Source organism: Zingiber officinale, chromosome 9A, assembly GCF_018446385.1.
Source record: "Zingiber officinale cultivar Zhangliang chromosome 9A, Zo_v1.1, whole genome shotgun sequence".
NCBI lineage: Eukaryota > Viridiplantae > Streptophyta > Magnoliopsida > Zingiberales > Zingiberaceae > Zingiber > Zingiber officinale.
In genome coordinates, this window is record NC_056002.1 from 117986924 (window position 1) to 118001167 (window position 14244).

The window sequence follows — 14244 nt, forward strand, 5'->3', positions numbered from 1 at the left end:
GATTCATGTGTCCAATGAGTCTAATTTAGATTATGACTCACTGAATCAATTTAATTTAATGAATAGAGATTCAATAAATTAAATTGTCTTAAATCAAAGTTTGGATTTGATCAACCATGGGAGAATTTAAGTCAAGTTTGACTTGACTTGAGAGGGAAGATGAAGAGTCAAGTTTGACTTGACCTTGACTTGACCAAATGCCATGTCATTGTGACTTAGCATAGGGTCGGCCAATGATGATGTGCCACATCATCAAAGGTTACATTCATGTGTGCCACCTCATGAGGGAGACCAAGAGTTGTGACCCTTAGTATACCATGGAGATAAAAACTCCTCCATTAAGTGGCCGACCACTTAAGTGTGCATTTGGTGTGCTTGTGTAACTCCATCTTCTTCCTCCTCCCATTTTTCTGCCTCTCCTCCTTGGCCGAAACCTCCATGAGTGCTAGCACACTCTAAGGTTTCTTCTCCACCTTTTATTCGTGAGGATACACATAGAGGGGTGTTCACTTGACACCATTGGACGAGCGAGATAAGCGAAGGGCTTCACATCAAAGGTATAAACTCCTTAACATATAGATCTAGGTTAGAAAACATGTACACGAAATTTTTGTTCTTTTAATCTTCACACGGATCCGGTGGCATGGGACTTCGGGGTTTCCGCAACGCAAAAAGCGGTTTTTGCGGCTCGAAAGTCCCAACAGGAGGATCGGATGACTCATTTGGAGGAGACGGTCCACCAAGAGTTTCAGGAGATCTGTCAGGACATTGGTGCCTATCAATAGTGTCAAATGGAGATGTTTAAGATATTGCACTGCTAGAATCTGGCATACCAAGGTCCTCCACCTAGTCATGATGCTGCTTAGGAGTATCATCTTTGACTTGTTATGTTCAGATGGTATTGGGTGTGATGTCTTTGTTTAGCCATGTTTTGTCTATTTATCCATCTCAAACACCATTAAACACTACTATAGTAACTTTGAATTCCCTGAATGTGTTATTTGATGATATGCGACTTTTTATGCTTACTTGTTGGTTTGTTATGCTTACTTGTTAGTGTGTGACATCTTTTTATGGTTTGGAGTAGTTGTTAGTATGTGTAGTATTATACTCATATATATGTGTGTCTCTTTCATCTATTGTGTGTAAACTCTTCTGACATTTATCTCAATATATTGCTAGATAAAAATGATACCAATCGACTAGTATAGCTTTCTCAGCACCAAACTCCAGATGCTTCTTCGTATTTTGCTTCATATTTGTATACTTTACATGGTTAAACTAATTTGTGACACCTAGGCTTGCATTGAGGGGGAGCTTAGGTTATGCCCTAACCTTGCAATTTTTCCTACCCTCACGCTTCCGGTTATTGCCTTGGTTATCAAGTAAACTTCATTTATTTTGATGTGTGTCAAATGAAGAGAAATAGATAGGTTAAGTTAGAATCTTCACTCTTTTAAGTTGAGATTTAGATTCATATGACTATACTTATGCTTTATGATTGTTGCATATTTAAAGATCTAACTTAAACATTTTTGTCAAACATCAAAAAAGGGGAAGATTGTTGAAATAAGTTTGCTCGAAGTATCATTTACTTAAATAAATTTAAGTTAGGCAATGCGGGTAATCTAACATGAATGTTGAGCAACGGGTACAAAGGAAAGTCTAGTTATAAAGACTTGGCAAGGAAATTCTAAGAAGATAGTCTTGGCAAATGAAGTCTCGGAGCATGACTCTTGGCGATGAAGTGACCTCTTGGCAAAAGAAGATTTAGCATGACATAGCCAAAGGAAGCACTTGAAGGCAAGCACAAGGATAAGGAGTTGTAGGCTCGGAAGCATCCTAAGGGTGCAAGACTGATGGAAGGTACTTGAAGGTGTAAATCTAGGCTAAGGGTAAGCTTCAAGTATGAAAGGATCATACTTGAGTTATTTAACACTCAGTTTGAGGTATATTAGTCGACTGATGGTTGTATTAGTCGATTGATGTTTGTTCTAGAAATTCACAGAGAGTTCGTAGCAGCCTATCAGTCGACTGATCCATGAGGGCAATCGACTGGTAGAATATCGTTGGGCTAATGATGTACAAAATCCCCGAAGATCTCAAAAGGAACAGTAGTCATTTCTTGTTACCAGTCGATTGATGCATCCATCAGTCGACTGGTGATCGGGGTTTTGGAAATTAGCCTCAAATATAAAAGGCTTGAGAGCTTGGAGAGAAACATAACAAGTCAAGCAAAAATGTCCTTAAGCTCTTCAAGTGATTTCTAAGCTTTCATACTCTCAATTTCTTCCTCCTAAACTCATCTTTCATCTTGTAAGAGGAAGAGATCATCTTATATAGATTTCTCCACCTTCGTGTTTGATTCGAGAAGGAAAAGTTCATAGTGGAAGTGTGTTTATCGGTATGGATCCTTGGATTAGTCACCTCTAAAAAACGGAGGTCAAGTAAATCAAGGAGTTAGCATTGCATTTCTTTGATTCTCATTCTAGCATTTCCATTGTTTATGCTTTCACTAACAAAGTTGTAGGGAAAAATTGAAAAAAGATTATTCATCCCCTCTAATCAGACACAAAGATCCTAACAACTAACACAATGACCCTTTACATAAGGAGATCATGCATTAAAGAAATATTTTATACCCATCGAAAATTGACTCTAAAATCTACCACCCATATAAATACCACCTATGCCAACTCATGGGGTATCTATAGAATGTGTTCTCAATTATTTGTCTCCATCTCCTCGTAATTTCATTGATGGTGTGCGTAGCCCAATCGAATATATAATTATTCTGTGTCCTACAAAATGGTGATAGAATAAATAATTACATATTTAATTAATTACGAAATAGATTTTAGAATATCTATTTGTATAAAATATTTATTAAATGCAAAATAAATATATGAGCTAAAGAACTAGCAAAGATTAATAAATTATATATGCAATTAACTTGATTGGATTAGATAATCAATTAGCTCAAAAGGATTGGTTGGGCTAACCAGGCCTGAATGAATCAATTGGTTAATAAGAAAACCAAATGAATTGATCAAACTAAGCAAACTAAGTAGAAAGAAGAAATAGGTCGAGCTAAACACGATGGATGAGTGTCTTGAACTATGAAATAGTCAAGTTGAACTAAATAGGCAACTAGACAGAATGAGTTAACTAGTAATTTAGTTAGTCAAATTAATAATTAATCTATTAGAGATTTTACTAGTCTAATTGATCTAGGCAATTAGACTAAATAGACTTATCAAATTAGTCAAGACAATGAAATTTATACAAACCGAGTAAGATATGAATATTTAATCAAATAAATTATTTATATATGAATATTATTTTATGATAAAATGATTCCCCACAACCACGGTCCTTCGACTCAGGAGGCCAGGGCGAAAAAAAAATTAAAATAAATTTTTAATAATATATAATTCATTTAAATGATTTCTTCTTACATTTCTATTTATAAAATTGTCTATTTTTAAAATTATCTATAATATTATCAGTTTCAAGATTTTTCAAAATATTTTTCTTAATACATTTTTTATTTATTTATCATTTTACAAATTGAACTTAAAAGGATAAAAATAAAAGATAATATCAAAAAGTTTTGAAATATGAATTTGGGCCCAACTACCCAAGACCCCAATTACATGCTTAAAAAGATAAAAGTAAAAGATAATACCAAAAGATTCTGAAATATGAATTTAAGTCCAACTACCCAATACCCCAATTACATATCTATAATACATAATACTAAAAAAAAAAAACGAACCCTCTCAAATTTTAGATTCAGAGTCATCGTCCAATGCCGCCCTCCTCTAGGGCCGGCCCTGATTCCCCACCACCTTAGCAACCACTACAGCAACTCTCCAGCAACCTCTGTCACATTATAAGTTAAAGTCTGTCGAGGGTGTAACCATGTAATGTGATAGATTTACATAACTATAAGTTAAAGTCTAATCACAAGTGACAAATATATTTATTCATTTCATTCTGATGATTATAAACTGACGCCGGATGGACGCAATATTCCACCCTTGTTTAACCATCTTCAAGCCAGTAAACACACAAAAGTAAAAATTTTATTTTAGTTTTCAAGTACTTTTTATCTCCCAACTTTTCTTCAACTTTTTGGGGGTGATTTATGTAGATTTCAAAGCTTACAGTTCATTAGCATTATTTTTTTAATAATTCAAATGTTCAAACTTCACTAATCCTAAGATAAACATCTGAATCACAGTAGACCTCCAAAATATTCATCCAATTTAATTTACATTATTATTAATTGTGTCATTTCAGTCTAACAGAAAACATTATTGGCCTTTTTAAAAATTAAATTCCTTAATTAAACAACTAATGGGAATATGAATATCAACTGGTCACAGACTTAGTATTAGTTGTATATTAATTCAAAAATCTACAGTGCCAGCCGAACAAAACCCTTAATGAATCATTTTAAGCATTCAATGCTTTTGATTCTTTCAATCCATAGTTGAAAGGATAACTAAATTGGCTAAAGAGAAACATATTAATCAAAACAAAACAATTAGAAAATGGAAGAAAAAAACATTTTAATGAGGAAAAAAACTGTAATTAGAAAAATGAAAGAAAAACATTTTAATCAAAACAAAAAAAAAATCTGTAATTAATGAGGGAAAATTACATATTAGTCGAATATTGCAATTACTGATACACATTAACAATAAGGAAAGAAGAAAGGCATTATTTGTTTTTGACCGTTAGAAAGAAATTTGGTTGAAATAAAAGGGGAAAATAGTGGCGCAAGTAGCCGTTGCTTTTGGAAGGTACAGAAACTCCACGCAAGAAGTCTCCGACGGGGAACGAGAGCGAGAGAGGTAGTTACTGACCATGGGTTGTGTTGCTTCCAAGCCGTTTATCGACGACGATCTCCACGGAGGAATTTTCTTCCCCAGGGGCTTCGATTCCGACTTCTCCAGCCATGTCGTATCGCTCACCTCCACCACCTACGGCGCCTTAAATCTCGACCGGTGTGAGTCCGACCGGGAGGAAGAGGAACGGGAAGTCATCAAGAGGGAATGCAGGCGGCCTCCTCCGATTAAACTTGACTTGCTTCAGAAAAGCGCCAGGAAGGAAGAGCCGCCGGAGATTATCGACGCGCGGGAACTCATGGAGGACCTCGCCAACGAGACGCCATTCTGTACCCCGCTCAAGAAGCAAGAGAAACCTCAGTTTTCGAGTCCGCCGGCAAAGCAGAAAAGAAGGGTGGCGGGGAAAGAGAACGCATCGGCGAGGCCGCAGGAGTCGAAAAGGTGGGATTTTGATTTGAGCCGAATCTTGAGGCCCTTCAGTCCTTCCGACAACGCGAAGCGGATTTCGGCGCAGACTCCAGGGAAGAAGAGAAATCTCCCACCGTCGGCATCGGCCAGAGATTCCGGCGGTTCTGCTTCAAGGAGGAGCCTTAGCCCTGTCTTCGATCCCGACCTCCTTGCTTCTCTGGAGAGGGAGCATCTGCAGGATGGGGGAAAGATCAAAAAGAAGGTAACTTTAGTTCCTTGGACCCAAAACGCTCGGGACTCCGCCCTATTTCTTCACTCTTACGAGGAAAAATGCCCGCCGGGAGGCAAGAACACGGTGGTTTTCTACTCGACGACGCTGCGAGGGATCAGGAAGACGTTCGAGAACTGCAATGCCGTCAGGTCCGCCTTAGAGTCTCATCGTGTTCAGATCGGGGAGCGGGACATCTCGATGGACTCGGGGTACAGAGAGGAGCTACGGTCGCTGATGGGCTCGAAAGAAGTAAGCATTCCGGTCGTTTTCGTGAAGGGAAGGCTCATCGGTGGCGCGGAGGAGGTGCTGAAGTTGGAGGAGGAAGGGAAGCTGGGGCCGTTGTTGGAGGAGCTTCCAAGGGCGACCGTGGCATGCGAGGCCTGCGCAGGGGTGAGGTTCATCATGTGCATGGACTGCAGAGGCAGTTGCAAGGTGTTGGACGAGGAACAGAAGAAGATGGCGAAATGCAAAGAGTGCAATGAGAATGGCCTTATCCATTGCCCAATCTGCTGCTGACCGTCATCCTCTGCAAGTTTTAATTGTGTTGATGAAAGATAAAAAAAAATGTTTGTATTATTTGTGTTCACCCTGATCGATAGTTGAGACATTAAAGACTCTGAAGGAACGACACCAGAAATTAACTATGAATAACATAAGTTTTCATCCTGAAACATTAGCATCATTGTTAAGGGATCAACAGAATGTAAAAAGACTTATAAAATATCTGATGGCACAATGAAAAGAGTTCTAGTAAAATGAGAAGACATTGATCCTGTCCTGAAGCTGAGTAGATAGCCACCGGAAAATAACGCTGAGGTGGGTCTTCGTCTGCGGTGAAGGTGCTCCGCTCCTGCAATCACAAGTCGTTAGTGCCAAGCCGGGAAAAGGTTCCCGGCGACGGTCCTCCAACGGTCAAGTCACACAACAGCAGAAGGAGAAAATAGAGCAAGTAAAGAAGTGAATAGTGGTGCCAAAAGACGTCTGCGCGCGTACCTCCGCGGATGGCCACCTCCCTCCTTATATAGAGCTTCGGTGGGCTGACTGCACACTTCCCGGGCAGACGCGCATTCCCAAATTTTCCCCAAAAGCTAACATCGAGAAAGGGTTTCTGACGTCTTACTATAACGGGGCAAACACATCCCTGTCAAGGCGGCGAAATCTTCTCCCGTACGATTTTCTGTCCATCAACGCCGTCAGCCGGCGGCATCGACTCTCAAAAGGATGTTGGCACGTATCCCCCGTCTGATTTGTCGGTCGTTAGTCTAGTTGAACTTCCCTTGATCGACCTGGCCATCCAATTCCCTAACCTCCTTCGAGTATATCTGAGCCGAGCGGCGTGAGTGCCTTTGGTCACAGTGCATTGTAGTTTCAACCAACTCTTCTTGAATTCTTTAGGCCGATCGGGTTGTATGCTCGGCCCAGCTTCAGCGAACTCTTCCAGCTGATCGCCGAACTCTTCCGGCTGACCGGCTTGTAGGGACTTCGGCTCTTGACTTTGACGACCACCTAAGCGTTGAACTTCCCTGGAGGTGGGCCCTCCTGGATTATCACCGGATCACATGCCTCCCCTTTAAGTCTAGTCGAAGGAGGTTGTAAGTCCGACTGACTGGACAAAATGTTGCGAAGATGTGATTTCCTGTGAGTGTGTCGGTCAACTATGCCGGTCGGCCCACCTTCACCGAACTCTTTCTTTTTTTCCTTTCTTTTTTTTTTCGAAGGGGTGCTTCTGGCGAGCTGGTCGGCCGGCATGCAGGATTGTCTATCCACAAGCTTTCTATCCTTGCTCGGTTGGCTCCTAGAGTCGTTGCCAGGGCGCTCTTCGCAAAATCTCTTGGAACCCGCACCAACCCGAGGCATTGATGTGAAGCACGCTTCCTTAATTACTTTGACAATCGCCTTATCGATGCACGCCACGCGTCGCCTCCTGTCGACGCACGTTTGAAGTGACAAGCTGGGATGTGACCTTTGTTGGTGCAATATCCCTCAGGTTAAGGTTGACCTGGGTAACCAAGCTGAGTCTTGGTTTGGGTTTAGATGTTTGACAATAAGATATTGATTGAAGAAGAGTCAAGTAGGTCAAGGTTGATTGGATACTTGACTGGGAAGTCCTAACTGGGATGTTAGGCAAAATGAAAGACCTAGTGAGTGAAGCTAGGCAGTATGAAAGTCCGGGTGAGTGAAGCCAGGCAGAAGAGAAGTCCTGGTGAGTGAAGCCAGGCAGAAGGAAGTCCTAGTGAGTGAAGCTAGGCAGATGGAAATCCTGGTGAGTGAAGCCAGGTGAAAGTCCTAGTGAGTGAAGCTAGGCAGATGGAAAACCCTAGTGAGTGAAGCTAGGTGAAAGTCCTGGTGAGTGAAGCCAGGCAAGGGAAAATCCAGATGGATCAAGGATGATCGGACATCTGGTGCTGGGAAGTCCAAGTAGGTCAAAGGATTGACTGGATACTTGGCATGAAAGAAAAGTCCAAGTAGGTCAAAGGGATTGACCGGATACTTGGCACAGAGAAAAGTCCAAGTGGGTCAAAGGGATTGACCGGACACTTGGTAAGGGAGTCCTAGCAGGTCAAGGGAGTGACTAGATGCTAGGCATGACATACCAACAGGTCAAGGTTGACCGGATGTTGGTTTGGGAGGTTTGGGACTTGGTTTTGGACAAAAATCAAGTGCTGGATCGATCAGTGGATCGATCCAGACCTGTCCCAGCGAACAGAGAGCCTCTGGATCGATCCGTGGATCGATCCAGAGGTCCCAATCGATCAGTGGATCGATTGGGACGCGGCTGCTTCGCGCGATAAGCGCTGGATCGATCCACGGATCGATCCAGGCGCTTTTCCAGAGCACAGAGGCGCTCTGGATCGATCCGTGGATCGATCCAAAGCCTCCCCGATCGATTGGGAATATTCGAATCGATCGGGATCCGACCGTTGACGTCGTTTATAGCTGCAGGCGTGTGATGGCTGCGGTAATCTCTTCACGATTTCATCTCAGATCTTCGCCAGCTCCTCCACAGCACTCTCAAAGCTCGTGATCGCCAGTTCTTGAAGGTTCTTGGAAGCTCTCCAAGTCAAGAGGCGGATCAAAGGCAAGAAGAGAAGCTAGGGTTAGGGTTTTCTGCATTCATTGTAAGCTTTGTGCTTGTATTTTGTTTCCCTTTCCTTCTTCTTGTACCGAGAGTCTTGTAGGGCTTCTCCGCCCTCGGTAGTTATCGAAAAGGAGTATTTCATAGTGGAGGGTGCGTGCGTGGTGTGGATCCTTGGATTAGTCACCTCCTTTGGAGGTGGATACCAAGTAAAATCCTAGTGTTAGTGTGGGTGTATTTGTTTCTGTATTTTCCGCTGCACATTCTTGAACTAGCTACTTTTGGTCCTAACAAGTGGTATCAGAGCCAGGTTGCTCTTCACCGGAATCATCGCCGGAAGGGTCAAGCATAACAAGAAAAGCTAGAGGGGTGAAGAAGTTGAAGCAAATTCTTCAAGTTCAAGACTTTATCAAGCTCAACTTCAAGATGCAATTCCAAGATGGACTTGGATTTGACACAAGGGTGGCTCCACCATATTCATCTACAAGCTTCGATTCTTGGAAATCAAGAATCGAAAATTTTCTTATGATGGAGATAGAGCAACGGTTTGCTCTCATGGAAGGTTTTGAAGCTCCCACAAATTCCAAGGGCAAAGTACTCAAAAGGAGCAAGTGGAGCAAAGACCAAATTCAAAGATGTGAGGCCAATGACAAAGTGACCAAGCTTTTGGTCAATTTATTGCCAAGCAACATCTTGGAACAAATTGGAGAGTTTGAAGATGCCAAGGAACTTTGGAGCAAATTGGCTAAGCTTCATGAAGAGATCCCCTCCACTGTACAAGATCATGAAGAATCCAGAGAGGGTGACTCTTTGGAGCAAGACCAAGAGGAGGACTCCGAGGTTGAGAGATGCTCAACCTCCGAAGAAGAGGAAATCCAAGAAGCTTCATCCTCAAGGGAATGCAACGAAGGGAACAAGGAGGGAGCATACTCCTTGTTTCATATTCAAGATGATGAAGCCTCCACCTCTAGGATTGAGGGGGAGCAATCCTTGGTGACACCGGATCAAGAAGAAGGAGAAGTTTCTACATCCGGGTCAAGAGATGAAGAGATTGAAGAAGCTTCTACCTCCACGAGTCAAGAAAAATCAAATGGAGGAGAATCAAGATCGGATCAAGAGGAAGCTTCTACCTCCGGATCCAAAGGGAAAGATGCCACCCCTACAAGCAAAGGTATAAATATTTCAATTAAAAATAAAAATCATATTATATGCTTTGAGTGTAGGGAACATGGGCACTACAAGAGCAAGTGCCCTAAATTGGCCAAGAAGAAGGGCCAAGTGGCACAAAAGGGCAAGGCGAAGCCCAAGGAGATCATTCCCAACACAAAGAAGAGCAAGGAGCATATTATATGCTTCTCTTGCAATCAAAAGGGGCATTACCGAAGTCAATGCCCCAAGGGGAAGAAGGTGGTCAAGGCTCAAGGAGGCACTAGTCAAGGGGGAGCCTCCAAGGTAAAGAAGAAGGTAACATTTATTGAGCCTACCCCTTTACATTATGGTAAAAAGCATGATAGTTCTAATTTATATCATTTTAATGCTATTTACCATGAAAATAGAAAGCATGATAGCGTTAAAGAAAAACATATAGCTTTTCATGCTAAAACCACTACACCTAAGGCTAGGAATGTAGGTAAAAGTCTGGGCAATAACTCTAAAGATTTTAGATACAAGCCCAAGAACAAATATGCTCATGAATCAAATGAAAAATCTAAAACTAAGGACTTAGTGATAGAAAATCAAGTCTTGAGGTCAAGACTTGATAAAATGGAAAAGACCCTAAAAAGGATGGAAAATATCCTATTAGGGCAAAATGAGCATAACCTAGGTTTAGGGGTACAAAAGTCATCCAATGGCCATAGAGGTTTGGGATACAAACTAAAGGCTAAGAAGGATGTGCCCTCTTACCATAGAGTTCCATATAGTTATGGAACAAACCCTAGGTCTAGTGATCAAGCCAAAAATACTAGGGAAGTCATCCCTAAGAGTATTTTTGCAATAAATGTGACTAAGACTTCTAAGAAGTCTAAGAAAGTCACAAACAAGGTCACAAGGAGGTTATCCCTAGAGTTGACCTAGAAAATGTGACCAAGGCTTCTAAGAAGCCCAACAAGGTCACTAGGAAGGTATCTAGGAAGTTATCCCTAGTGAGTACCTAGAGCATCCAAGGAGCACCAATAGGTGTTGGGTTCCTAGGAGCATCTTCTCTACCCCATAGATGGGTTAGAGAGTGTCAACTCCGATTAGAAGGGTAGTTAACCCAACTTTGAGGAAATTGACACTCAAGGAGCATTTTCAAGGTTTTAGTTAACCTTTGAAAATGAAATGGACCTATTGATTACTCCTTGAAAGAGTAAAATGTGCCTAATGGTGGAAGAATTGATTTTAATCTTAAATGGCACATATTGGGAAATTCATAAGAACTATCAAGTTCGGATTTTGGTATGTTCTTAGGCAATTTAAGGCAATCCGAGCCTTAAATTTAAAAGTGCTACTCTTGAGGAAAAATGGAATATGCCAACATTTGAGGACATGTTTATTTTCAATTGGCATACATTAAATCAAGGAAATTAGAAATGTCAAATTTAGGCTTTGGCATTCTCTTGTAGCACTTTAGGGCAATCTAGGTTTAAGGTGTAAGTTTAGCTAAGACTTTAAGGATACTTAGATAGTTAATCTAGGTATATTTTATTTATGCTAAATCTTGTCATGATTATTTGCCCATCATATGTCATGACATCATGTCTATTTTTACATTCATGTTTTATTATGAAAAATCCAAAAATATCATGTCATGACATTCATACATCATGTAGCAATAGGATATTTTCTTTTGAAAATTATTTTCTTTTGATGTATGCCATAACATAATCATGCATTAAGTTTAATTCCTTGTAATTAAGGACAAATGGCATTTAACGACACTTATTGACAAGTGACATCCTAGGTGGATGTCTAATATTTCTAAAATGCCTAGATAAATATGCATGATCCCTAGATTAGGGCAAAAACCAAAATCTACATCTCACAAAGACTATAAGGTGACTTGTATGTGTTTTAGTGCATATTATATACAAGTGAGATGTTAGGATGATGAACAAAGCTCAAGATGTTGATTTAGTGCATTCCTTTGAGTTTTAAATTCATCAAAACACATAGTTATGTGTTTTCCCATCATTGGGAAAGCTAATGTACAAGTCATGTGCATTATGCCCAAGGAACATGATGGGATATTGGTTTTGAAAATGTTTTCAAAATGATTTTGGAAAACCTTGGTGAAGGCTATCTTTTGATAGTAATCACCATTGAATAGTTAGACACAAACTTGAAGAAAACACTAAAGTTTTTGCAAGTTCTCAAGTTTGTGTCAATCTTTGAAAATATGAAGTATTTTCATAGAAAATTATTTTTCCGTGATAGTAAACGCCCTAAATAATGTCTACACGAAATTTCATAATTTTTGGATTTTTGTAGAATTTTCTAGGGGTTTCTGAAGTTGACTGAAATGGAATTTCAGCAACTATCAGAGCTCCGATCGATCCATGGATCGATTGGAGTTCCTGAATCGATCCATGGATCGATTCAGAAGGCAAGTCTCCCGCGAGCAGAAGCTCACTGGATCGATCAGCCGATCGATCCAGGTAGTCTGAATCGATCAGTGGATCGATTCAGAAAGGTTCAATCGATTGGAACCCAACTCCAATCGATCCAAGTTGCTGATTTTGGCTGGGAAGGCTTGATTTCAGCATCTTTGAACATCTTTGAGTCTAGGTAACCATTCCAAAACCCTAAAATAAATTTGTATACATACAAAGGGGGTTTTCATGTGAAAACAAGAATGGATTGGTTAAGGAAGGCTAAGTTGAAGTTTAGGTTGAGGTGTGTTTCAAATATTGAACATTTAAACCTCAAAACTTCTAAAATTTGGGTTTCCTAAAAGTTTAGGAATTCCAAGTCATTGTTGGTGCAATGACAGAAGTTACCACCATGTCTTTAGGGGGAGGGACTCTTTAAAGACATGACAAATTACTTTTCATGAACCTTGGAAGGTGGTTAACCTTCTGTTGTGAACTTGCTCAAGGTTGAGCATTTAAACTTGAAATGGGGAGAAATAGGGAGTGGATATTCTCATTATTTCAAGTGGACACTCAAGTGGTTGAAAATGCTCAAGGTTGGGTATTTGTCAACATTGATGGAGAAGTTAAGGTGATAATGACGGGTATGGGATCTCATTATCGGGTGATCACAATGAGTGAAGTTGTGATCACGATGAGCAACTCTTCAGGGGGAGAGTCTTCAACAAATGGATTTGTTGAAGTGTGCCCAGAATTGGAGCATAGGTTGATGTGTGTCCAACGATGGGTTGATGTGTGCCAATAGGGGGAGAATGTATGGTTAAGCTTAGGCCTTCATTACCTATGGGAAGGTCATAGGGGGAGAATGAAAGGACTCATGAAAGGGAGTAAGTTAGGCTTTCATTACTTAGAGGGAGTTTGCCCTCTTAGGGGGAGAATGAAGAGCTTAATTTATGCTTTCATTACCTAGTGGCATGAAGAAGGAGGCTATGGGATTAGCCTAACTTACATATGGGATTGTAAGTGTTATTGTGGTATTGTCAAACATCAAAAAGGGGGAGATTGTTGGTGCAATATCCCTCAGGTCAAGGTTGACCTGGGTAACCAAGCTGAGTCTTGGTTTGGGTTTAGATGTTTGACAATAAGATATTGATTGAAGAAGAGTCAAGTAGGTCAAGGTTGACTTGATACTTGACTGGGAAGTCCTAACTGGGATGTTAGGCAAAATGAAAGACCTAGTGAGTGAAGCTAGGCAGTATGAAAGTCCTGGTGAGTGAAGCCAGGCAGAAGAAAAGTCCTGGTGAGTGAAGCCAGGCAGAAGGAAGTCCTAGTGAGTGAAGCTAGGCAGATGGAAATCCTGGTGAGTGAAGCCAGGTGAAAGTCCTAGTGAGTGAAGCTAGGCAGATGGAAAATCCTAGTGAGTGAAGCTAGGTGAAAGTCCTGGTGAGTGAAGCCAGGCAAGGGAAAATCCAGATGGATCAAGGATGATCGGACATCTAGTGCTGGGAAGTACAAGTAGGTCAAAGGATTGACTGGATACTTGGCATGAAAGAAAAGTCCAAGTAGGTCAAAGGGGTTGACCGGATACTTGGCACAGAGAAAAGTCCAAGTGGGTCAAAGGGATTGACCGGACACTTAGTAAGGGAGTCCTAGCAGGTCAAGGGAGTGACTAGATGCTAGGCATGACATACCAACAGGTCAAGGTTGACCGGATGTTGGTTTGGGAGGTTTGGGACTTGGTTTTGGACAAAAATCAAGTGCTGGATCGATCAGTGGATCGATCCAGGCTCTGGCATGCGAGGAGCTTCCAAGGGCGACCGTGGCATGCGAGGCCTGCGCAGGGGTGAGGTTCATCATGTGCATGGACTGCAGAGGCAGTTGCAAGGTGTTGGACGAGGAACAGAAGAAGATGGCGAAATGCAAAGAGTGCAATGAGAATGGCCTTATCCATTGCCCAATCTGCTGCTGACCGTCATCCTCTGCAAGTTTTAATTGTGTTGATGAAAGATAAAAAAAAATGTTTGTATTATTTGTGTTCACCCTGATCGATAGTTGAGACAT

At 41.2% G+C, this 14244-nt stretch overlaps 1 protein-coding gene across 2 annotated transcripts; it reads left to right on the forward strand.

Moving 5' to 3' along the window:
- The first annotated feature begins 4772 nt into the window (after positions 1-4772).
- On the forward strand, positions 4773-14244 carry LOC122018823. Of its 2 annotated transcripts, XM_042576250.1 has the most exons (2): positions 4773-5925; positions 14027-14244. In XM_042576250.1, exons 1-2 carry the CDS (start codon positions 4876-4878, stop codon positions 14150-14152), a joined length of 1176 nt encoding a protein of 391 aa, XP_042432184.1. In that variant the 5' UTR covers positions 4773-4875; the 3' UTR covers positions 14153-14244. The 2 variants fall into 2 exon arrangements, with proteins under 2 accessions (XP_042432184.1, XP_042432183.1); XM_042576249.1 differs by lacking the exon at positions 14027-14244 and having other exon boundaries at positions 4773-6143.

Coding starts and splice junctions, on each gene's coding strand:
- LOC122018823 (XM_042576250.1), top strand. CDS start 4,876: ATGGGTTGTGTTGCTTCCAAGCCGTTTATCGACGACGATCTCCACGGA. Junction 5,926..14,026: donor CATGCGAGGCCTGCGCAGGG/GTGAGGTTCATC, acceptor GCCTGCGCAGGG/GTGAGGTTCATCATGTGCAT.